This window comes from Cibotium barometz, chromosome 2, assembly GCF_041138505.1.
Source record: "Cibotium barometz isolate CiBa-2024 chromosome 2, ASM4113850v1, whole genome shotgun sequence".
Lineage (NCBI taxonomy): Eukaryota > Viridiplantae > Streptophyta > Polypodiopsida > Cyatheales > Cibotiaceae > Cibotium > Cibotium barometz.
Window position 1 is genome coordinate 12,134,601 of NC_141047.1, and position 26,576 is coordinate 12,161,176.

At 43.9% G+C, this 26,576-nt stretch overlaps 1 protein-coding gene across 1 annotated transcript in view; it reads left to right on the top strand.

Annotated features, from left to right (window-relative positions):
- The first annotated feature begins 6,025 nt into the window (after nucleotides 1–6,025).
- LOC147640648 (zinc ion binding protein) overlaps nucleotides 6,026–26,576 on the top strand; it is a 74,570-nt gene continuing 54,019 nt past the window's right edge. Inside the window, exons 1-2 of the mRNA XM_086813795.1 lie at nucleotides 6,026–6,249; nucleotides 23,479–23,578. Of these exons, the coding sequence (XP_086669921.1) occupies nucleotides 6,161–6,249; nucleotides 23,479–23,578 (189 nt within the window). The 5' untranslated portion in view covers nucleotides 6,026–6,160. The remainder of the gene's footprint in view (nucleotides 6,250–23,478; nucleotides 23,579–26,576) is intronic.

Sequence of the window (26,576 nt, forward strand, 5' to 3'; positions counted from 1 at the left end):
ACTACTATTTGCTAGCCCCATTACTACCCCCTCCCTATTTGGGATGTTATCATCAAGATAGATATCTTTAGTGGCTGGTGTAACAGCCAGGAAATGGCTATTAAGAAATGTAGTGCCATTGAGCACATGAGTTGGTAGGGAGTGAGTACGAGTAGTCCAAATGAAGTACAAGCCTAGCAAGCAGCTACATCAGAAAAGGTGGAATCACCCCACATAAGCTAGCAAAGCTAATGATGTACTCACCCATATAAAAGGGGACCATTTTCAAGCAAAATGAACATATCACTTGCACTTATCTCAAGTCTCTTTATATATCCAAGCTAATTTATCTTGGCATCTAATTATACTTGAGTGCATCTTAATTAGCACACACTCATTTATGAGTTTTTTTCATTTCTATCCACCTTTGATTAGTATTGTCATTATTGTAATATTAGTTTATGATTAAGTAGATGTCTTGTCATTAGGAGATCTTGATCCATGATTCTCAACATGGTATGAGAGCCTAGGTCTAGCTCTCAAGTTTAGTTCAATTCATTGGCAATTGATTTGCAATACTAGGAGGTAATTAGGAAATTTATTAGGATTTAGGATTATTTTCTTCTCACACTTCAGTGTCCTGCCCAGTCTTTTAAATTGTGTGTCTCTTGCAAAGAGAAAGAAAAGTGACCAAATTGTGTGTCTCTTGCAAAGAGAAAGAAAAGTGACCACCATCAAGGGTTTGTCTATAGCACACAAAGAGAGTGAATCCTATAAAGCCAAGGGCAAAGAAAGCACGAGGGTGCCATGCCTATGGCAAGAGCAGAGGTGTTGCAGGCTTTGTAAGCGAGGGAAGTTGCCATTAAGTTTGCACAAGAGAGAGGAAGTCACCCACGAAACCTGAGAAGGAGCCCAATAGCCCTGTAGTTACATCTCTCAATAGCATGGAGAAGCCAATTGCAAGAGTGCGCACACCACTGCCATTACCTATACGAGCTTCATAACAATAGAGGTTCCCACTATAGAGCAACAAGGGAGCAAGCACATACAACATCAAACCGAGAGAGAGAATCTAAGAGGTTGTAGCCTTTGCTCAAAAGAGAGACAAACAGCACCAATGTAACCGTGTTAGCACCAACTTAAAAACCAAAGCGGCGACTCCTCTACATACAGCAAGAGGAAGGTGTATGAAACTGAGACAACATTGAACAAATACCAAGCAACAGAGCAAGCGGTGAAGCCTTATAATGGAGACGACATCAGCGCCCAGAGGAGATCCTCCTTGCACAACATGTTAACCAATGACTTTTTAAATAAAAAACAAAACAAAAAAGACCACACACAAGGTATGGCGGTCTCTCCTTAAATCTTAGGGGACTGAGGCATTCCCTTATTTAGTAAAGCACACCTAGTTTCCCCTATTTAGTAAAGCACACCTAGTATTGAATTATACCATAGTTGTATATCATGTGACACAATCCCTACATAGTGGACACTTGCTTCAAAAATGTTTTTGAGTGTTTTCCTTGCTTGTTTAATATGTGTTGCCGAGTTGCCTTGACTGATAATTTTATTTCGTAATGTGCATACAACACGATAAAAACCAAGTTATTATTAAATGATTATTCTTATATTTATATTGAAATACTTTACACTTTGTATAAAATTATTTGATATTATAATAAATATGAGTTATATTAATGAATAGCTATATTTAATTTCATAAAAATTGGTATAGTTCTTTGTGAAGACAAACTAAAAGTCAATGGCTCCCAAGAACAAGCCTACCTCTCAACATATGACTAACCCAAATGCTCCCCTTTTAAAAAAATGTAACTCACGAACACACAGTTGCTTTTATCTTCCCACAAGTTCCTAATTATAATGTCTCTTGCAAAATTAAAAAAAAACCATGTCTCAACATTCTTTTAAAGAAAAGACTTGATTGGTACACATACACCAGTGGTTCGTAATAATGCTTGTGAAGCTATATAATGAGTGGGTTTGAGTCCTATTAAAGTGCCTCACTAGTATGCATGAGTATATTGATAATTATATACCATGGTCATTTGGCACACTAGTGTAGGTAAAATGCATGCAATTTGCTTCCTAGTTTTTTTTTGTAAGAGAAAATGCCCCTCACTTCATTAACTTATGACATCTCCAAAAAACATGACAAGATGACATGGTCATAAAACTCACCAAAATGTAGCCAATAAAGAGAGACACTATTGAAATAGATGAGGTCATTAAATTTCAAAAGTCCATCCACCACTAACTAGGATACTCATAAGCATGCCTCCTAGTATTCTACTAGGAGTACACAAAGAGAACTTGTCAAGTTTGTGTCAATGACAATAAACTAAAGGTATGTTTGCATGCTTTAACAAGATTTACTATGAAGGGTTGTTTGCCATGTGAGTGAGGTCATTAACAATAGGAAAAAATATATTACGATCAACCCATAAAAGGAGGCATTTATAGCATGGAATGACAAAAACGTAGCACATGGGTAGATGGAAACAACAAACGAGTCTTCGGGCAAAAGCAAGTTTACAATACTATTAAACAGCTCCGTAATTCTTAGAGTACTCGTGGAGGGGAGTAGGCTTGATGGAAAAGGATTGTATTGTTGTTGTGTAGACTTTAAAGAGTCTTTTAACATGATCTCAAGTAAGCCCATAGCATGTAATTATAAACAAGTTAAAATGCCACGTGTGTATGAGGAGTTGTATGTTGAGTATACTTAGTAGTTGACAAACTTGAAGCCATGGTACATGATTTTTACAAATAGGAAAAAAGGATACGGGGCCATTGTAGCCATTTATATGGTAGTGATGTGTGGACGTTTTTTCCCTCTTTAGGAGGTTTTTTCCCTCGAGCGTATGTACGGTCTTATGAGTGAGTGTGTATATCACTTTACTTGTACTTCACTCATTCTCATCAATGTGCTTCTATCTATCTCTTCCTTGCTTGTGTGTGTTGCTTCCTTGGATCTCCACTCCAACAATTGGTATCATAACAAATTCTCTTGGCTCTCACCCCCTTGTCGTCTTCTCCTTGAGCTACTCGTTTGATTGTCTCAGATTGAGCTATCCTCTTAGGTGAAGAAGGTATACCTATAGTATGCTATGTTAACACCTATAGTATGCTATGTTAACACCTTATAGTATGCTACGTTAAACAGAAGTTTTTGTGCATTTCAAGATGTTTCAGGGCTTGTTCACATGCTCTAAGGTTTTTGAAGACATCTTGGGGGAGTGTTAGTTCAAATTGGTTTTGTTCGAGTTTGGGTTTTCTACACTGCATCATCATTTGGTGTGCAAACAGGACCGTCATTGACATCGCATCTTCAAGCTCATTATCAACAGCTTCATCAACATCATCAACATTATCATCAGTTTCTACATTCCTACTAGTAACATTTCTACACTCTACCATTTTTCATACACTTTGCAGGTTTCCTTATCAGTGATCTACTAGTGCATTTAGTGGGGTATTGATATGTAGTTAGGATATTTGCTTTCTGTGTGGTATTGATAGTGCATGTATGTAGTTAGGATATTTGCATTCTGTGTCAGAGATTATTTGAAGGCTAAAATGGCAAGCGATGATGTATTTCAGATGCTTTCCGTTGAGGATAAGCTTGAGGGAACCAACTACCCATTATGGTCATATAAGATGCATCATGGAATGGTTGCCAAAGGTGTTAACCACATTGGCTAAACATTACTCTGAACGTGTGGCATGTTTTTTGTACCGTGCAATGCACTTATGTAGAGAGATTTTTCCGCCTAGAAATACCAAGCATGGAGGCTTTCGTTCCTAATTAAATGCTAACCACTCTGGTTTGGGAACGAGAAGAACCAACCTTGTAGAGGAAGGAGTAATCCTTTCTCTAATTAGAATGGTCGCACAATGACAACGGTTATAGATGTAGCATTTGGATTAGCTAGCTCTCAAAACATGAACTCGGGAGTGTTCAGAATAGCCTGGAGGCCCACTGTATCTTTTGGCTTTGTAGCGTTAGACCCCAGTACAAGCAATGCAGGGGGGTTTAGGTTCAATATGACCATAGAGGCCACATCAACAAACAACCTAGGCTACTAACGGTAAAGAGCAGGGAGTAGGGAGCTCCAAAGACCTAACATTGGGAGGAGCATACATACCACAGTATGACCCAGCCTTACACGACTACCCTCCACAGTATCCCAACTTGCTTCAAGGGTAAGGGAAATACCCAGCATATGCCATGCCACCAACCTACCATACCGTACTATCACTCGCAGGCCATTACCTCAATCTCCACCTACACCACTATTGAGAATCATGGATCAAGCTCTCCTAATGACAAGATATCTATCTAATTATAAACTAATCTTACACTAATGACAACACTAATCTAAGGTGGATAGAAATCAAAAAAACTCATAATGAGTGTGCTGATTAAGATGCACTCAAGTACAATTAGACACCAATATGAATTAGCTTGGATACATAAAGAGACTTGAGATGAGTGCAAGTGATATGTTCATTGCTTAAAAATGGTCCCCTTTTATATATCAATGAGTACATCATTAGCTTTGCTAGCTTATGTGGATAATTCCACCTTTGCGCATGTGGCTGCTTGCTAGGCTTGTACTTCATTTGGACTACTCATACTCACTCCCTACCAACTCATGTGCTCAATGGCACCACATTTCTCAACACCCCCCCCTTGGTGCTATTTTCTTAGGCTACTGCAAGGTGTTCATATATGCGAGGTTTACAAATACTTCACCCCCCCTTAATGTAGGTGGATTGACATTTGGACTTGTATATAGGATGTCTTCCCCCCTGGGTGCTTACTTAACCAGCTACTCTCAAGTGGTCAAGAGTGTTATAATTGCATCAATTTTCCTGGGTGCTCTTCGGCTACTCATAGGTGGTTAAGTGTGCTCTAAACATATAAATTTGTGTACTCATTTGGTGGCTTACATCATTTGATTTAGGTTAGGGTAGCGATGGGTAGCATGATGTCGCTTTGCTCCTATTGCTTTGGCTCATGGTCTTTTGCTCTTGGATTTGACACTGACACTTAACTTCTTGTCCTTGATTTGGCGTTGTCTTCTTCACTGTGCCTTTGGTGTAGGCTTCATGTTTGTTACCACTTATGCTTTGCTTGTGCACACCTACGCTTGCATACTCATTTGGTTGCAACTTTTTTACTATTGTACACTTATTTTTCACACACACAAACACTAGCGTGCTCATTTTGGCCACTCTTACAAAGGTTACAAATTTTTGGTGAAAACATTTTATTGATGAAGATTCCATTGGTGATGCTTATGCTGGCGCACCTGTTGACAGTGATAGTGCCCTTGTCGGTGTCAAAGACTTTGATCCACATGATGTCGGTGATGCCCATGTTGGTGCATCCCATAGAGATAATGCACTACTATCCATGTGAACAAGCCCTTGTATGAGCCCCCGTTGTAAACAACCTCTTAGGATAATAATAGGAGGATAAGGTTTTTAAAGATATATATATATATATATATATATATATATATATATATATATTGTGGTTCATGGTGGTGAGATCGCCGGCTGCGTTGCTGCAGTATATGTAAAAGACATTAAGAAGCAAAACGCAGGAATGGAAGCCGAAATACAAAGGGTCAAATCGATGGGATTTTCTCCTCTTATTTTTTAGAAATCGAGGATTTCTTTTTCCTCTCCTCTCCTTGTGCCTTGGTTGTCCACATGGTTAATATGTAATAAAAAAGTTAAAATTTACACCCCTAAATCTAGAAAGATGAGAGAGAAAAAAAGGTCCACATTAATTCACGTCGACTCACCTCGCTTTTGTGAGTGACCAAAATAGTGTTCACAGGAAACCTGCAAACCCTTACAACACACCTGCAAAATTCACGATCTCACATGTAAAAAATAATTTTATAATTTTAAAAATTGATAAAATTTTAAGCATTTTAGTTATATTTTGATTAAAAAACCTTTAAAATTGCAAGTTTTTTTTCGATTTGAGAAGAAAATATTCTCGGTGAACACTGGACCAAAACCCTTTACTCACTAGAGAGAGAGAGAGAGAGAAGGGAAGAGTGAGAGGGGGAGAAAGGAACATATTTTGGTCTATTGTTTTTATTTTGTAACGACCAGTTGTTGTGCAAACATTACACTGATGGATTCCAAGAACAAAGCTTTTCTGAAGTCTCGTATGAAGGAGGCTGCACAGAGGCGAGATAAGCGCATCGATTCTCCTCTCGTAAGGTAATCCTCTTTTCCCTTGTACGTTTCTTCAAAAAATCCTCCCTTTTTTTTCTCTTTAGATTTATTTGCTAGTGTTATGGACTCATGCGATTGCACAAAAACTGATGGACATAAATGCTACCTGCAAGAACCATCACAGAAACATTTGCTGAAAGGTATCTAAAACAGCAAATTAGCTCTTGCCTAGGAACCGACCAAATGTTGCATGGAAGTCCATGCTCTCCATGTTTTGTAATTGAAGGGCACAAGTGTCGCTTCATTGGGCATTCAGTTTGCACAATAGCATGTTACAGGCTCAGCGCACATGAGTTTTTCAGAGGCACTGGGTATGGAGGACACCCACGTGAGCTTAAAATTGGAAGAGGCAGATGGTGGAAGAGTCCCATAGAAGAGAGGTAGTGCATGTGTACCACATTTCAAATAAATAGTTTACACCGTTAGCCAAGTTCCAGCATCTCATGGGCAGCTGATAGCCAGGCAAGGCGGCCATAACAAATGGCCAAGTGGAGGAAAGTTGGTAGCTGGGCAGTCATGGTGTCGGCTGCCACTCAACAAGTAGCCCCCCCCCCCCCCCTCCCCCCGGCCGAATCTTACTTTGCTGATCCCTTTGTGCATCCACAGAACCTGTCTTTGATTTCCCTTTTGGTTCCCTATGGTCCTCGGGTTGTGAACTTCGATTTAGGGGTGTTTAGAGATAGCTAGCTGGATTCAAATTGCATGAGACGTGAGTTTTCAACTATCTTGGCATCTGGATAAAACCATCCCCTTTGAGAATAAAGAACTCTTCCTGGTATAAGCTCATCACGAGGGTAAGGCTATCCATGTCCTATGGATGCATATCTGCCATATGTCTTCTCTGATGCCTCTATGCAGCTTGTGGTTGTGCAATGTGTTTGGCTACCCTTCGTACTAAAACTGTGGTAGGGGGCTGTCACCATTGGAAAGAGGAGAGTGAGCTGAACCAAAAAGCTAAAGGCCGCTTTTCCAAAAAGCAGCTCCAAGGCCAAAAAGCAAGGCCTTGAAGCTAGAAAAGCATAATCAAGAACTTTGGCAAAAGATGAGCAATATTTTGTTATTGTTAGAAGTCATCTCCTGTCTAGTTTTATACACCAGGGCCTTTGTTGTGGGTGTGCCCGCCCTTATGAGGTGTTTTATCATTTTTCCCCACTCTCCGCATTTTTCCCCTATTTTTTCCATTTTTTTTGTGGCTTGGGAGGCAGCCAGAGGTTGGCAGGAGCACTGAGTGGCTAGCCGACTGGCCCATCAGCTGACAAGTGACTGGCCGACTGCCCAACAGCAGTCATGGACCTCTGTACTGCTGGATGTATGCAGTCGTGGGCTACTTGTTGAGTGGCAGCCGACACCATGACTGGATGTATGCAGTCGTGGGCCTCATTTTATTGCTGGCCGACTGATGATGCAGTCGTGGAGTGCCTTTTTCAGCAGGCCGACTGCTTATATGGGGGCATATAAATAGGCCCCCAGTCCCCATACCATTTGTGTATCATACCCAGGATTTTCTTGTGTATACAGAGCAGAGTTACACGCCTACATCTCTCTCTCTCGTGCTGTATTTTTTTTCTGCATGCGTTTTGCTCTAGTGTTCCCAGATTTGGTCATCATCTCCGTTGCGTATTCTGACATGGTATCAGAGCCCTAGGCTCTAGATAGGTCTTGGGATTTGTGTGAGCAAGAGGGGGACTGCTGTGTTGCTGATTGGTGGACTGTTTTGGGCTGATTGGGAAGAGAAGGTGCAAGAGGAAGGCGGGCTGATTTGCTGGACAGCCACTTGCAGGTTTTAGTTCTTTGTTCCCACCCACCCACCCTATTCAGAGTACATCCCCGCAATGGCAGATTTGTTTGAGATGGCCGAGAGACACGTGAAGATCTCGACACTCCCCACGTTCCCAGTGGACCGTCAGTTGGACGGGAGCAACTACGGCATATGGAAGGCTATGATGGAATCTGTTCTGGAGTCTTTCGACCTCGCTGATTTCGTCGTTGTTGGTGTTTCACGGCCTGAAGTAGAGGAAGGGGAGTTACCGTCGATCCGGAAGGACCGGGAGGCTCAGACACAGATGTGGGATCGTGTCAACGCTAGGGTCCGTTCGTTTATCTTTCTCAACTGCACACCGCAGGTAATCAATCATGTAAAGCATATGACGCTGGCCAGAGGTATATGGCAGCATTTGGCTTCTCTTTACAACAAGGTATCGCCCATGAAGAGGATTTCCTTGGAAGTACAGATGCGGGTTATGAACCCTGCAAAGTCGTCAACGATGCGGGAGCATATTAACAAGCCGCAGGCTCTTCAGCAGGAAGTTCTTCAGGCTGGGAAGGAGATATCGTTAGAGGACATGGCCATAACGTTGCTGTCACATTTGCCCTCTTTGTACTCAGCATTTCACTCGTCTTTGATTACCAGTGCACCATCACGTGGGAGGAGCTTGTGCCCATGGTCCTGGACCAGGAGGAACGATTCACGAACCCTCCTCAGGCTGGAGGTTCGGATGCCTTAACTGGCCAACGGTCGAAAGGCCGTAACACGGGCAAAGGGAAGGCTTCGTCGGAGAAGTCTTCTGAGAAGATGTCCGTTACTGACCGCGAGAAACTAAAGGCAGAGAGGACCTGTAATGATTGTGGCGAGAAAGGCCACTATTGGAGACAGTGTTTCAAGCGGAAGACCGAGAAGGATGAAGATTCCTCAGCAGCAATAATGAAGACTCCGGCTTTTGTGCACCTGGAGGTGGTGGACACCGATGTTTCATTTTCTTCAAGCAGGGAGGAGATTGGAGGACTCTCCGCAACGGATACTCGGGAGTGGATTCTCGATAGTGGTGCTTCCAGGCACATGACTCCTTCCTGTTCCGGTTTACAGGATCTCTACAGGCTTTCTGGTCACATTCTTACTGGGGATACGTCCACTATCCCAGTTCACAGTGAGGGCAGGATGGAGATAGTTCCCGATGGCAGAGGGGGGAAGCATTCCTCCCAGGTATTGTATGTTCCGGCACTTGGTTTTCATCTGTTGTCAGTGCATCAGGTTTGCAAGACTGGCATACGGGTGGAGTTTGATGAGCATTTTGTTGCTCTCCGGGACAAAACAATAGGCCAGGTGGTTTGGGAAGGCGGAGTGGAGAATGGAGTTTACAAGCTTTCAGTACTCTCTCTCCCAGGTCCTCAGGTTTGTGATGAGTGGCAGTCTGGTAATGGCCACTTAAGTGTGGATACGCTGCAGGTACAGGCTTTCCGGGACCAGATGGTGGATAGCTTACCAGTAGATGGTAGTAGTTGGCAGGAACTTTCCAGTACTGATATTGGTAGTTCTTGTGTTCGTGAGTTAGAGGAAACTGAACAGGTCACTTATGCTCTGATGTCTCGTCGTGTTCGGGACAACGAATCTCCAGTAGATGAGGATGTTCTTTCCACGGGGACCTTTCGGAAAGCCAGGCAGGTGGCAGTTGATTACTTGCAGAAGGAGGTGCATACTCCAGGCTTTGTGGTTCCGGATTCAGAGGGGGTGGTTGACAGGTTTCAGAAGGCCTTGCGTGGTCTTTAGGAGGTTTCCAGGACTTGTTTTTGCACCGTAACAGGTGTTGATCCTTGTTAGCAGTGTGATGCCTCTTTGACTCAGAAGCAGGATGGTTCATTGATCTGGTTGATGGACACCAGATTGGACGGGAGCTACCTGATGAGGCAGTTGAGCTCATGGTTGCGGATGACTCTTTGGGAGGCAGGATTGTGTTTCCTGTGGTTTCTGTGGCATGCGAAGGATCATGGACTCTTGTACACAGGAGGGGGATTGTTGGATGGAGTCTGACTCCACGGTTGGAGTGACTCAGTTTGGGGAGGAGATCCGGACACGAGGAGATCTACTTCAGGCCCAGGAGCAGTTTTTCGGAGCAGTAAGAGGCAGTCATCTTTTGCCTTGTCGCGGACAGAGGCAGAGTACCGGGCTGCTTGTGATGCTGCTTGTGAGGTGGTGAGGATGCAGAGGTTGCATTGCAGGTTTGGGCTTCCACTGGAGGAACCCATGGTCATCCAGAGGCACTTTGTTTGTGAACAGATCGTTGCTGATGACATCGTGCTAGAGTTCTGTTCGACGGAGGACAGTACGGTGGACCTCTTCACGAAGTCGCTCTCTCAGGATTTGCTCAGGCGGCACCCTAGCTCCCTGTGGTTGGTTTCACAGCCAGGAGCTGAGAGGGGGTGTTAGAAGTCATCTCCCGTCTAGTTTTATACACGAGGGCCTTTGTTGTGGGTGTGCCCGCCCTTATGAGGTGTTTTATCATTTTTCCCCACTCTTCGCATTTTTTCCCTATTTTTCCCATTTTTTCTGTGGCTTGGGAGGCAGCTAGAGGTTGGCAGGAGCACTGTCTGATTGCTCAATGAGTGGTACGCAAGAAGCTAATGACCGCTCAATGATTGGGAGCGATGCTTGTTTGGTCGCTCAACGAGTGGTACACAAGAAGCTAATGGTTCTTCCCTTGAAGGGAGTTGGCTGCCCCACCTCATGCTTAGAAGCATCATCCTCTTGTTGCAAATGATGAGCTAGTGTAGTGTCACATGCACTCTGCACTCAGTGCATGGTGACAAACTGGCTCATCATCAGCAGTGCAACATTTGTACATTATCAGAACCTAGTAGGATGATATTTGTCGTACGCCGTGACCCCATTGTGCATCCTCAGTCCAGGATGAGTCAGGCACGAGCTACGTAGGTCATTCCTCAGCCTTAGCGGGTCAGTCAGTCAGTCAAGTCCCTTAACCCACTTGGAGAGAATCATTCATGCATGTAGAGTCAGTAGAAGCCTTAGGGTTTGCATCAGAAAGCACTTTGCATCCTGCATAATATGCATTCATATGCCTGTGCATCATTTAGAATATCTCAGAAGCCTTAGGGAATTTACTAGGATTTATCTAGTATTTTTCCCATATTTTATGGTATTTATATAGCATTTAATGTCATTTATAAACATAAACTTTATTAAATAAATGACCAGCCAACTTGACCAGCCCCTATCTAGTATAAATAGGCTTGCATAGGGTTTAGTTCATCATTCAGTCTTCAGTGTGCTAAGAGCTTTCCTCCTCAGCCCTAGGAGTACCCTTGCCTTCAGCCTAGATTGAACTCCTGCTCCTTGGTAGTTGGTGTCTTCTTGCAGCCCTTCTTGAAGCCCATCTAGTAGCCCTAGGCGCAGCCATCAGACCCCTTCAGCCAGCAGCCATACAGTACCTCCACAGGCCCAAGACAGCAGTTTACATCTGTGTTTATGCATCTACCTTGGCCAGCAGCTGTTCAGTCCCCTCCAGTCCTGCATTTGTAGATCTACAGCCGTACAGGAGTGTGTTTACAGCCCTACAACAGCCCTACAGACCTGCGTTTGCAGATTCCCAGCAGTTTCAGCCTTGATTCATCAGTCTACATCAGTATCCAGCATTCAGTGCATCATCCAGGCATACACCAGTCATCTGGTAAAGGTATTCTATCATTCATAAGCATTTACAGCATTCTAACATAGCTTAGAACAGTCCACCGCCTTCTTTTCTCAGCCTCAGGTGTGCAGCCCTTCCTCATGCCCTTGGGAAGAGTGCATAGGCTCAAGATCAGTTCATTGAGGTGTTTCTACAGCCGTGTACAGTTCAGCCAGGCTTTAGATCCTCCGAGATCTTGCGTTTGGCTTATCTACAGTCCACAATCATTCTCTCTAAAGTAATAAAGCAAATACTATCTCGTTATCGGGATATAGGGGGCCCTTCAGTGGGTAATTCGGGACCCAATCTGGTGTACAGTCTACATATCTCTTTGAAGTTTGAAGTATTAAAGTGGATTGCTAAACTCACGAAACACAGGATACAGAAGACGGTGTGAGCATTTGTGTGACAGGACTGAGGATCCTTCCAATACAAAGGCTTCCGCTACATATCACATGTAGACGTCAAATCAAGAGTAGCTGCTTGTACATATGGCCTAGTGTCGAGTGCTTGTAAACGCACATCCAACTCCTTACGTAGGGAAGCTCTCTCTATTTCCATGTGGGAGGTGAAGTCAATCACTGTGGTGGTGAACATAGCCTTGATGTCCATGACTAATAGCTAGGAACCAATGACTAGTGAGATTATTGGGTCCCAAATACCCACTGAAGCCCCCCCCCCACCCCTGCAAGTAGGAGTATTTGCTTATATTACTTCTTTGGAGAACTGTTGTACAATGCTTGAGAACAAGTATTATGACTGCCCAACGCAAGGACAAGGAAGCCCGTGTGTCGATTGAGAATCCACCAATCCAAGGGCATTGTAGAAGACTTACAGGTTGCTCTCATACTGTACTCGATGAGAGCTTGTGGGAATAGGTTCATCATGTGCTTGCTACTGTCTCACCTATCATTTGCATGATGAGACTTGTTGATGGTGATGACCCTTGCATTGGCAAGGTGTATGAGAGACAGGATAAGATAGTGGAGCACATTAGGGAGATTGAGCAAGATGCTGACAGGTTTGAGGACTTGAGGGAGCTATGCTAGTCACGGTGGGATAGTCACATTTGCAGGCAGTAGCATTTGTATGGGATCCAAAGTTTTAGGGCAAGGGGCAAGAGACCGCTGATGGAGAGGTGGCCAGAGAGTGGGAGAAGACTCTCCAAAGATTGGTGTTAGATCAGACTTAGAGGAGAACCATCAAAACTCAATTGGGCTTCTACAGGAATAAAATGGGCCTCTTTTCGTATGCAGATGCCTTGGCAGACAGGTTTGTAGTTGGATGAGCTTTATGGTGGGAGGATTATGGAGCTGCATCCCAGAGTTGTAGCGGTTGGCCATTTGTATTCTTAGCTGGAGGGCTAGTTCCTCTCCTTGAGCGCTTGTGGAGCTCATTTGGTGACATAGCGTCAAAGACGAGGAATCACCTTGGCATAGCAAAGGCGAATGATCTAATCTTTATTAATGCAAACTTACATTTGCTTAACAAGGTTGCTGGGGAGTTCCCTTCATTGGCTTCGGGTCTCATAGTGACAATGACTCAATTGGTAGTGTCATGACCCTGTGAAAATGGAACAGCACAAGTGTGGGCATGGTGGTTGCTGAGCAAAAATATTAAATGATTCACATTTGGGGTGCCCGGACAGAGATAATGATGTGTGGACATCTCCAGGTGTGAAGGGGGGAACAAGAACATTAATGCCCCTAGGGAACTTTAATGTTTATTAAAGTTGGGGCCCTAGGACAATTTTGGAGAGAGGCCACTCCACTTTTGGAGTTACACGCCTCTCTCATCTCTCTCTCTCTAGCTTTTTGGGAGTCGTGCAAGTTTGCAAGCGTGGAGAAGAGGGGAAGGCTGGTCGACTGGTTTTTGCTGCTGTACGTGAGAAGACCAAGTTGTTTAGACAGGCCGGCAGGTACAGGCGGCGCAGGTCAGGCGGCTGTTGCTTTGCTGTTGGCTGGTACAGGTGAAGCCATCAGGGAATCGTACAGCAGGTACAGGCGGCTGTACGACTCTTGACAGGCGGCTGGTTGCAGGTACGGAACTGTACCAGCTGGTACAGTCGGGTACAGCAGGCGAACAGGCAGACTCTGGCGTGCGCAGCACAGTCCGTATAGTTCTGTACGGACAGATTCAGTCAGGTGCTGTGGTCCTGTACGGACGGGTGCAGAGTGTCAAGAACTGTACTGTCCAGCAGGTACAGGTGGCGGCAGCTGCAGGCGTAGAGACTGTATAGACAGTTGCAGGCAGTGCTGTATCAGAGCTTATTTGGTGCATCAGACAGGTGGTTGCAAGAAGGCATGTACAGACTGGTACGATTGGCCTCACGAGTGCAGAACCACGTGCTGATTTGGTAAGCTCTGAACTTGTCCATCTATCTTTCTTTCCATTGGCTTATGTCTGTTGCAGAGTTGTGCTATCTGGCCCCTTGTGAGAGGAGGGGTATGGCAGATTGAAAGGGTGGAAACAGAGATTGGACAGTGGATGTATGTTTATGTTGAATTGTGGAACCATGTACTTGGGATATGCCAGATGTGTGCTCAAGGCTGCCCTGCTGAATGGTCTTGGCTGATCAGAGGGAAACACAGAGTGTTGCTTTTGTGGGACACAGATCTGTGAGTGAATCCTCTGTGCTAAGAGGTATTGTGGGCTGCCAGATTGGACATACAGGTGTAATCCCCTGGCTGGTTTTGTTGTACTCAGCTTTACATCTTTTTGAATTTGAATAAAGAAATACCGAAAGGGGCGCCAAGCTTTGCGGCCAACAGGTGTCGTTTTCATTTCAGATTTGGGGCACTTCAGCTCCAATCAAATTTGTTTTTATATCTGGACTACAAGTGGAAGGGTGACTGCTAGTCTACCGCACTTTGGTTTCTACCAGAGGCCGGTTTCAAGGTTCCGTTTGCCCGGGACCTATCATCAACTTTCTTAAGGGGGTGAGCTCGTGGTTGACTCGAGGAAAGTCATCGTTGAAAAATTCAGCAACATGTCTGATACAGAAGACGAGTACTTTTATCATGAAGAGGAAGAGCAAGAGACCTCTCCTGAAAGAAATGAATCTGAGGATAATCTTGCAGGAGAACAGGTTGCCGATGATGAGCATTATGAGGATGTAACACAGCCAGAAGATGTGCCTAGTAAAGAGGAAGATGATGCTCAGTTTAAAAATCGTTTGGCTGGTGTTATGGATGTGTTTATGCAGCTCACACAAAGTGAGAAGTTTGCTGAATTTATGAGATCCCGTACAGAGCCTGAAAAGAAGAAGAAGAAGGTGCGTTCTAAGAACCTTCCTCAGGGTCATAGTGGTGCCTTCCCATAGGATCCATCTTTTGGACAGTTTCCGAACATGCAGCATGCTTATGGTGCTAACTCTCAGAGTTCCTTCTTTGGACAGCCATCTATTCCTCAGCAGACTATGCATCCAGGTTATTTTGGTGGTGGCTCGGTGTTCCAATCTATGACTGGGGGTTATCCTCAGGGAGGCATGGGTATGCCAGGGACTTTTGGAGCTAATTTTCAGCCTGGTATGCAGGGGAATATGTATGGTGGTATGCAGTCCGGAATGCAAGGAAACATGTTTGGGAGCATGCAACCTGGAATGCAAGCAAATATGTATGGGGGCATGCAGCCCGATATGCATAATCGTATGTTTGGAAACATGGCTGGAATGTATGGCATGCCAGGTGTGGGAATTGGTAATGTTGACCCTATGATGGGCATGAATGCTGGGGGTAGCAAACTTGTGAAGCCACTTCCTTACGATAATCTAACGCCTATGGGTAAGGCGAAGGATTATAAGGAAGGGGGAGCTGCTGTGAAATTTGATACACTCAATGGGGCCAAAGATAAGTTAAAAGCACTTACCTTCTTAGAGCAGTTTGATGCTGCTTTTTCTGGTGGTAATTACATGGAGTCCTCAAAGGTGAGAAAAGCTGCGACTTTTCTCAAAGGCAATGCATTGCAGTGGTGGTCTACTCTTCTTTTGCAAGGCATAGCACCATCTACTTGGGTACAATTTAAACAGGTGTTCTCTTCCGTATGGCTCACATCTACTTTTGAGGTGGATGTAATGATAGCATGGCACAAGTTGGATTTATCAAAGTGTGACAATCTTGAAGATTATAACAAGAAGTTTTGGGAAGCTTTACTCCCAGTTACTTCTTACCGTGCAGTGCCTTTGTCTGAGGAGGTAGAGAAGTATTGTTGTGGGCTGCCCAAGGAAGTGCGTGACTATTGCATAAAGACTCGAGTAACAAACATGTCACAGATGATAGAGAATGCTATGACAGCTAATGCGTTACTTACTGGAGTCTCATCTGGATTTAAAGGCAGTAAGAACTCGAGCAAGAAATCTGAAAAGTCAGGGCATGCTTCGGGTGATGCAAAAGGGTCTACAGAGACGCGGTATAAGAAGTTGCCAATGCCCAAGAGAACTTTTGAGTAGAGAGAGGCTTTGAGGGATGCTCGGAAATGTTTTTACTGTACAGAAGAGGGACATATGTCTTTTAATTGTCCCAAGCGAAAGTCCCAAAAGGACTCTGACAATAAAGGGGAGCCCAAGTCAAAGAAACCAAAACCTTCTGCAGGGTTAGTTCCTGATCTTGTTGGGGAACAGCCAGGTGGTGAAGAGTGTGAGTTGTGCAGGGCATGGGGCAAAGTGAGAGATCAAAATGCCTTGATATTCTTTGACACAGGTGCTAGAGCCAACTTTATTTCACCGGATTTGGCTGGCCGATTGGGGATTCGTGCAAAGGAGATGGGGCCGTTATATGAGGCTAACATGGCTTGTCCAGGGTATGCTGAACCCGTCACTCCTATTATTGGGAAGCTCAGGCTTCATTTGCAGGGTTATGTGGACAGCGAAGAGTTTTTCATCATGCCACTTGATGGATGTGATGTTTTGTTGGGAATGCCATGGTGCCACAGAATACATGCGGTGGTGGACACATACAATAGGAAGATCACTCTGACTCATAGAGGGAAAGAACATGTTTTGGATGTAAAGTTAAAAGGAGAATCTGTTCCTATTGTATCAGCTTCGGCAATTTCATCAGTAATGAAAAAACATCTTTCCGCGTACTTGATTTATGTAAAGGATGCACAAGATGATGAGTCTAAGTCTAATTTGTCTATGTTAGATAAGGACAAGACTGATTTCTTATGTGGATTCCAAGATTGTTTTTTCGAGTCATTGCCAGGGGAACTTCCTCCGGAGAGGCCAAAAGATCATGCCATCGATCTAATTCTTGGTAGTACTCCACCAAATAGACCGCCGTATCGTGTTAGTGCAGCCCAACAAGAAGAAATTATGAGTCAGGTACAGGAGCTTCTGAATAAAGGGTTGATACAGCCTAGCTCATCACCCTTTTGCTCACCTGTACTCTTAGTGCAAAAGAAGGATGGTTCTTGGCGCATGTGTATTGATTACAGGGCGCTGAACAAGAATACCATCAAGAATCGATTCCCCATTCCGAGGATCGATGACATTTTGGACCGCTTACAGGGCTCCACAGTCTTTAGTCGTATTGACTTGAAAAGCGGGTATCATCAGATACGTATTAGACCCGAGGATGTGCATAAGACAGCATTTCGAACCATGTTTGGGTTGTATGAGTTCTTGGTTATGCCCTTTGGTTTGACAAATGCACCTGCCACATTTAACAGAATGATGGACAGGATTTTCAGGCCTCATAGAGCGTTTGTGGGCACATTCTTTGATGATATGATTGTGCATTCACAAACTGAGGAAGAGCATAGAAGGCATTTGGCCATTGTGTTTGCAGAACTCAGGAACCATAGGCTGGTTATTAATGGCAAGAAGAGTGAGTTCTTTTTGCACGAGATACATTTCTTGGGGCATATTGTGTCTAAGCATGGAGTCCGTATGGATCCAGCGAAGGTGGAAGCAATTCTTAATTGGCCAGATTTGAGGACCGTGCATGATGTACGCAGCTTTCTAGGATTGTGTTCCTATTACAGGCGGTACATACGGTATTTTGCTGAAATTGCTTCGCCTCTTCATGCCTTAACAAAGAAGGCAACTCCGTTTAGATGGGCTGATCAGGAAATCACAGCCTTCAAAAAGCTTAAAGAAAAGCTTACTTCGGATCCAGTATTGGTATTACCGGACCTCCGAAAAGCTTTTGTTGTCCAATGTGATGCATGTGGAAGTAGCATTGGGGCAGATCTCATGCAGGAAGGACATGTGATAGCCTATGAGAGTAGAATATTGCAAGATGCCGAGAAGCATTTACAGGTTTATGAGAAAGAGATGTTGGCTGTAATTCATGCTCTTTCTACATGGAAACACTATTTGCTTGGGGCTGATTTGACTGTGCAGACAGATCATCAGACCTTGCGTTATTTCCTCACGCAAACTAAGCTTTCAGAGAAGCATATGCGATGGGCAAACTTTTTGTCTATGTTTCACTTCCAGATTGTGCATATGGAAGGCAAAAAGAATGTAGTGGCAGATGCTTTGTCACGCAAGCCACAGGTCTTAGCAGTTTCACTTGCTTATCATCATGAGCTTGATGAAAGGAAAGAGCAGTATGCCCATGATGAGGACTTTGGCAGGGTGTATGATCAGATGTCTGAGGGTCAGCGGCATGAGCACTATACGCTCAGAGATGGGTTTTTATTGATGCATGGCAGACTGTGTGTTACCAAGCCATTGCGACTCAAGGTTATGATTGAAAGTCATGCTCCACCGTATGCAGGTCATAGAGGTATTGACGCCACGGTAAAAGCAGTGGAGACTTTCTTTTATTGGCCAACCTTGAGAAGAGATGCTGATGCCTTTGTTAGGCAATGTATCGTATGTCAGAAGGTAAAGTTTGACCGTCAAAAGACACCAGGGTTACTACAGCCTTTACCTATTCCAGATAGACCTTGGGAGAGCATTGCCATGGATTTTATATTTGATCTTCCACGGACACAAACGGGCAATGATGGCATTTGGACTATCATATGCAGGTTCAGTAAGTAGGCTCATTTCATTCCCGTGCGTAAGACGATCAAAGTGGATCATATGGTGAAGTTGTTCATGGCGAACATCTTCAAGTATCATGACTTGCCTACGTCTATCATTAGTGACCGTGATCCACGGATGACGAGTTTGTTCTGGAGAGGGTTGTTTGACAACATGGGTACAACTCTCAAGTTTTCATCTTCATTTCATCCACAAACAGATGGTCAATCGGAAGAGGCTAACTCTATAGTGTTAGATCTTCTTAAGTGTTATGTGTCAGAGCACAAGCAACAATGGGAAAAGTATCTTCCTTTGGTGGAGTTTGCCTATAACAACACTGTCCATACCTCGACGGGCAAGGCACCTTTTGAGATTGTGGAAGGAGGGAAGAAGGTACCACCCATTTTGCACACAAAGGATAAGATCTTTGTGGCTGATCAGTATGTGGAGAATATGGATGAAGCTTATCGGAGAGTTAAGTTGGCACTCAGGATTTGCAGTTTTATCTCGATGTCTTTGAGTTGGAGCCGACTCTTGTTTTGGCTTATTCAGGTTCAGCAGAGCATGGGTCTGGAGCATTGCCTGATGCTCAAGAGGGGGGTAGCACCTCCACTCCCTTGATACAGACAGGCTCAGATGACATCTAGAGGTCGCTTGGTGCAATTTTTGTCTCACCCGAAGGTACTGATGGCTGACAGTACATCTGTTTATGGGACTTCTATGATATATGTGTACTAGTCACATTGGATGTTGTGGTTGTGTATGGTTCACAGTGGTATACAACTTGGACTACTACTACGCCATTGGTTTGCAGTGAATGATGTTACATGTGCATGGCTTAGAGAGATTGGGACGTTGATCTTGCCATATTGTATATTTCACTCTGAATATTTTGCTGTATCACCAGAATGCAATCGAGGACGCTTGCCATTTTTCAAGAGGGGGGTATGTCATGACCCTGTGAAAATGGAACAGCACAAGTGTGGGCATGGTGGTTGCTGAGCAAAAATATTAAATGATTCACATTTGGGGTGCCCGGACAGAGATAATGATGTGTGGACATCTCCAGGTGTGAAGGGGGGAACAAGAACATTAATGCCCCTAGGGAACTTTAATGTTTATTAAAGTTGGGGCCCTAGGATAATTTTGGAGAGAGGCCACTCCACTTTTGGAGGTACACGCCTCTCTCATCTCTCTCTCTCTAGCTTTTTGGGAGTCGTGCAAGTTTGCAAGCATGGAGAAGAGGGGAAGGCTGGTCGACTGGTTTTTGCTTCTGTATGTGAGAAGACGAAGCTGTTTAGACAGGCCGTACAGAGCTGTACGACAGCAAGTACAGGTGTACGGACTGCTGCAAGTACAGGTTACAGTACGGTTGCTGTAGGTTGTTGCAGGTTCTGCTGCAGGTACAAGCGGCACAGGTCAGGCGGCTGTTGCTTTGCTATTGGCTGGTACAGGTGAAGCCATCAGGGAACCGTACAGCAGGTACAGGCGGCTGTACGACTATTGACAGGCGGCTGGTTGCAGGTACGGAATTGTACCAGCTGGTACAGTCGGGTACAGTAGGCGAACAGGCAGACTCTGGCGTGCGCAGCACAGTCCGTATAGTTCTGTACGGACAGATTCAGTCAGGTGCTGTGGTCCTGTACGGACGGGTGCAGAGTGTCAAGAACTATTCTGTCCAGCAGGTACAGGTGGCGGCAGCTGCAGGCGTAGAGAATGTATAGACAGTTGCAGGCAGTGCTATATCAGAGCTTATTTGGTGCATCAGACAGGTGGTTGCAAGAAGGCATGTACAGACTGGTACGATTGGCCTCACGAGTGTAGAACCACGTGCTGATTTGGTAAGCTCTGAACTTGTCCATCTATCTTTCTTTCCATTGGCTTATGTCTGTTGCAGAGTTGTGCTATCTGGCCCCTTGTGAGAGGAGGGGTATGGCAGATTGAAAGGGTGGAAACAGAGATTGGACAGTGGATGTATGTTTATGCTGAATTGTGGAACCATATACTTGGAATATGCCAGATGTGTGCTCAAGGCTGCCCTGCTGAATGGTCTTGGCTGATCAGAGGGAAACACAGAGTGTTGCTTTTGTGGGACACAGATCTGTGAGTGAATCCTCTGTGCTAAGAGGTATTGTGGGACACAGATCTGTGAGTGAATCCTCTGTGCTAAGAGGTATTGTGGGCTGCCAGATTGGACATACAAGTGTAATCCCCTGGCTGGTTTTGTTGTACTCAGCTTTACATCTTTTTGAATTTGAATAAAGAAATACCGAAAGGAGCGCCAAGCTTTGCGGCCAACAGGTGTCGTTTTCATTTCAGATTTGGGGCACTCTAGCTCCAATCAAATTTGTTTTTATATCTGGACTACAAGTGGAAGGGTGACTGCTAGTCTACCGCACTTTGGTTTCTACCAGAGGCCGGTTTCAGGTAGTCACAGAGCAGAGGGAGTTGCAGTTGATGCAGATTCTGTCGATGCCACATGTGCAGACCTATCATTCCCGTGATTGATCATTGTACTATGTAGTTTTGATTTATCATGTATCATTGATTCAGTTTGTCATTGTAACCTCTTGCTTTAAGCTTTGACTCATCACTCTTGATTGTAGATCATCTATGAATTGACATTGATCATTGATGATTGATGCAATTTGTAATCTCATTTTCGCAAAGGCCTCGGCCTACGAGTCAGGACTTGAAACTTGAAAGTTACATCTCCACTAACGTAGGCCGAGGCATACGTTAGTGGGGATGTCGTAGTATCTAGTCCATACTATGCATAATGGAGTTGATAGTTATATAGTCTTGTCGGTTGACTACCATGAGTATATAACATGCACGTTCCTAAAAGGTGAATTTGGGCATGTTCCTGGATTCATCTAGGTACATAATTAAGCCGTATTAGCGGACATGCAGATTTCACATTGTGAAGTTTTCGTCTGAGTTGCGGCCAGTTGATATTGTGGTTATTCTTTCTATCTTTAGTAGTGCATTTTCCCTATCAACTACTTATTTGCTATACTAATTCTTTCTATTTGCTATTTCCCTTAGTGCTAGGCTTCATTATGGCTGAGTCTGCCTTGCATCTCCGGAAGTTTGACAGAAACTCAGTATACAAAGGGCTTTGTCTGAATATATGCTCTTATGTGTGTGTGTGGAGTGCGTGTGTGAGAGCATATCTTGATACATAGTTCTACACCCACTATTGGGCACTGATGAGACGTTAGTGGGGATGTCGTAGTATCTAGTCCATACTATGCATAATGGAGTTGATAGTTATATAGTCTTGTGGGTTGACTACCGTGAGTATATAACATGCATGTTCCTAAAAGGTGAATTTGGGCATGTTCTTGGATTCATCTAGGTATTATATATATATATCTATAATTTCAATGTATTTTGATTTTTTAAAAAAAATTCAAAAGTGAAGATATGATGTGGCGTTCCCCCGTTCCCTTGTTCCTCCCATCCCCTGAAACGTTCCCGTTTCTAGGGGTCAAAACGTTCCCCCGTTCCAGTTCCTTGGTAACTATGGTGTGTGTTTGAGTCACAGCTGCATGTCTTCACTAATTCGGATTGGGCAGGATGTTACGACACTAGCGTGTCCACTAGTGGGTTTTGTTTCTTTCGTGGCGGTTCATGCATATCATGGCTCAACAAGAAACAGTCGGCTGTCATCATATCTAATTGTGAGGCTGAGTACAGGGCAGCATTTACAACTACCATTGAGTGTGTATGGGTTAGATGCCTTTTGGCAGATATTAGTGTTGGATAGTAGTCCTCCACTCCTATCTACACTGACTCTTAGAGCACATTGGCAATTGCGAGGAACCTAGTGTTTCATGCTCGTACAAAGCACATTGAGGTGCATTATCGTTATGTCAGGGAGAGGCTCCACGTTGGTGAGATCAACTTGGTTTATGTCTCTACACATGACAATGTGGCAGATCTATTCACAAAGGCTCTTCCTCGTGAAAAGCTTGAAGCTTTCCGCAAAGCTCTAAGCTTATTGTCTTTTAGGGAATGATCTTCCAGATCCCTGTACATGTTCACAACATCACTCCAGGGGGTTTTGTAGACATGTATGTCATGGGCAGTGGTGTGAGAACACTCTAGGACTAGCTGGGGCACTTTTTTCCTCTTTAGAAGGTTTTTTTCCCTGCTTATGTGAACGCCTTCTTAACACTTATCATTTGGGGTGTACTTATCCTTTGTACCTTGTACCACTTATTCTACTTGGTAAATCATCCTCGAGTTGTGTGCCTCACTCTCTCACTTGTTTTGAGCTCTTCTGTGAGTCTTGTGGCTGCTAACCCTAACCTACAGGTTCCAACATGTATGTATTTAACTCTTGATTAGTGCATACAAGCCTTTATTGGAGCTTTGTTGCAACGGGCTATGAGATATAGCTGTTCATCTCTCCTATAACATGCTACTTATAGAAGTCAAAACCTTGGAGGAGGAAATCAGAACTTGCTTGGTTACTGTTCTTGCAGGACTTGTGGAAAAAGCATTTTAGATCATTATAGATCAACAAGTTTTCTTTTGACAAGAACATGATCCTTGTACAAGATAACATAAAGTTGAAATAGCTGAAGTAATATCATGAATTTTTTCCCCTTTTTTTGAAAAGAACACGTGGAAAAACATGGTGGCTTGTTTTGTTGTAGAGCCTAGAGACTACCTTCCATTAATATTCAAACAATTTGTAATGGTGGTTCTCATGATTAATATACAAGGTAGAGCATGTCTGGCTATTGATGGTGCTCCTTTGAATGCTGTCAGATACAATGAATTGGGACAGCCTGTTTGCAAGGTGTGCAATGTTGCAATTAAGTCTGAATCACTATGGCCAGCTCATTTGGCATCCCGTCAACACAAGGAGGTAAGAAATCAAGATATCTTTTGTCTTGATGCAGATTGTTCTTTGGAATAAATTATACGTGACTGACTTCACACATTTTGGAAATCTTGTTCATAAGGTAGTATTGGTCTGAGAAAAAGTAATCTCTAGGGATTGGTTTAGGTGCATGTACTGGTGATTATTGTCATTATTAAAAAAAAAAATCTCTTTGTTGATTCATCATTCTTGATTCCCAAGTTGTACCACCACTGACCATGGTGCACAGCAATTGTGATGCAACTATTAATCTCTCTTAACTCTAAAAATGAAAAACCTAAACATGGTTGATTGCAAACATCTCCTCTTAACATTCTTTCTAGAGATTGGATTACGCTATTTTCACTGGACTGATCGAGTTCTTGGATTGATTCCATTCACCTTTACCATCATCATGGGCATCTTCTACGATGATGTTCCAATCGACTCTTATCTCCATGTGGGACGAGACTCTAGTATCCCCCTTTGGGACCAGGTGCTGCAGTCTCCATGGCAGTTTACCTTCCAGACACCCACTAGCAGACCATGCTTGTCCTTTCCTCTCGAGGGGACCTATGGTCTTCATCTTCTTATCCACTCAGCAGCCCATTGCAAAACATTTATACACGTACTTCACTAGTCAAGTGAGCACAGCAGGAAGACCAAGCTGCAAGTTAATGCACACCAGTCCTTACATGTAGGAGAAGATTATGGCTCATGCCAAGCCTCCCTCCCTTGAGTTGGGGGGTCAAATGAAAGCTCCTTTAGAATACATTCCTACTCTGAGAACATGCAAAAGCAGCATATGTAGAGAACATTGTTCAAATGGAAGAACGAAAAATATAAACAATAAACAATTTTGTTAAAAATCTCTCTCTCTCTCTCTCTCTCTCTCTCTCTCTCTCTCTCTCTCTCTCTCTCTCGTATGGAGCACCCTTCTGGGCACCTGATCTTACAGCAGCCAAATGGCCGAGGATAGAGAGGCCTCAGGTCATGATGCTCTCCTGTATGATACGCAGCAAACCATCGGTCCCACATGATATTATCCTGGCAGAGTTTGCTGCAGCACCCATGGTAGTAGAGGCACTCTCCCAGACAGTCACATACATTCACAGGATCAGTGCCATGCTCCTCTGGAAACTCCCGAGGCTCGCCCTACAGTCCTCCCAGCAGCTAGCAGCAGATGGGCACAAGTCATGGTATAGCCGAGTATGCACCTGGTTCACGAGGCAGGGACTCAGGATGGATCGCCTCCCCCCACTCCAATGTGACCCAGACTCCCCATTCATCAGGTCTCTCAGGATGACAAGAACTAGGTGATCATATATGATTTATTGGGACTATACATACAGGATGCCTGGATCACAACACATGAGCCACTCGCACACAAACGACAGTACTACATGGATACTTTCATGATGCTTACAGAGGATGGTTTCATACTGAGGGCTAGATATCTTGACATATACATGTCACATGCCATGCGCATTGCAGTGGGCCAGTTGCGGGTGTCATCGCACCGTCTGAGGATAGAGACAATGAGAGCCATGCACATACCTCATTAGGAGAGGATATGCACTATGTGCCAGAGGAGCACTTCATATTATGAGATTCGAGGGAGGTTCCATTGTCTCTTGGTTTGGACCCTTATCTAGGATCATGGATTACATAGCTTCATGAGTGATGAAGAGTCTGCTGATAGCCAGGGGGCTATGGGAGATTGTTACAAGGCAAGAGCCTCGTCCTACGGTACCAATTCCTGGCACCTCCCCAATAGCACCAAGGGGAGCTCAAATTGTGGCACAAGTGGTGTGAGGCATTTCAGCACCATCGCTTGGACTCACTGAAGACCAAAGACAGTAGGATGCCCTTGATGCTAAAGCAATGGCCATGATTGCTCTTTCAATCAAGCAATCCATTGTTCCTTATATCCGATCCTGCAGCTCTGCAAGGGTTGCCTTGGTGGTCCTGGAGACCATATTCCAAACCCGTAATGAAGCAGGAGTCATGTACCTAATGTTTGGAGTTGGACAACTTGATCATGAATGAGGGTGATTCCATCACAGATCACCTTACCATGGTAACATACCTAAAAAAATAGCTGTCAGTAGAACATCTTTTGAATATAGGTGAGGTTGTTAATAATAGGAAATTAGGTACCACCATTCTTAATTCCTTACCTGAGTCCTATCAAAGTTTTCACACTTCACTGAATCTCTCTATGTGAGGAGGCGGCAATAATTTTGCTGTTTGGCTGGGATCTTGTCAGTTAGACCCTGGCAAAGGCTGCCTTTCCTTATTGCAATTGGATCTGATGCTAACAAATGGCTGCCTTTCCTTATTGCAACTGGATCTGATGCTAACAAATGGCTGATTTGCACAATGGGGACATCTTGTAAGGTTAGGGTTGTCACATTTCCATAGATGTTTTATAGATCTTAGTGTTTCCCAAGTCAACATAGTCGACCTTCTATAAGAACAACTCTTATGTTCAAACATGATTGAATAGCTGATGGGGGGACCAGAAAAGTTTCATGACTTGGCCTGTTTTATGAGAAAATGAAGTCAGCTTGTAGCAATATAATTTTCAGCTCAAAGCTCCTCTTTGTAATAGCTGTAGCTGCTTTCTAGTGCACTTCCTCAACAGAGTGTGCATTGAGAAATGGCTATGCTCACACTCTGTGTCCTTTGGTTACCCTTGGACTTATTCTGTCTCTTGCTCCCATGATTCATGCATGAATCTTAATGCTCATCTATGCTATTTCTTCATGCTTCTCTATAACTTTCCATCAATGGTGAATCTGCAATTGAACTTTCACCATTAAAACTGCCAATTGATCAGCCAACTTTTTATTGTCAAGCTTACAGTGATTGTGGAGAAATGTTCAAAAAGTGAACATTGCTTCCTTTTCCATAATTACTTTCTTTTTCTGGCTATATAGCAAGGTGTTTGAGGTAGATCCTTTAGCCAATATTTTTAAATTTATCAAAGTAAAATCAGAAA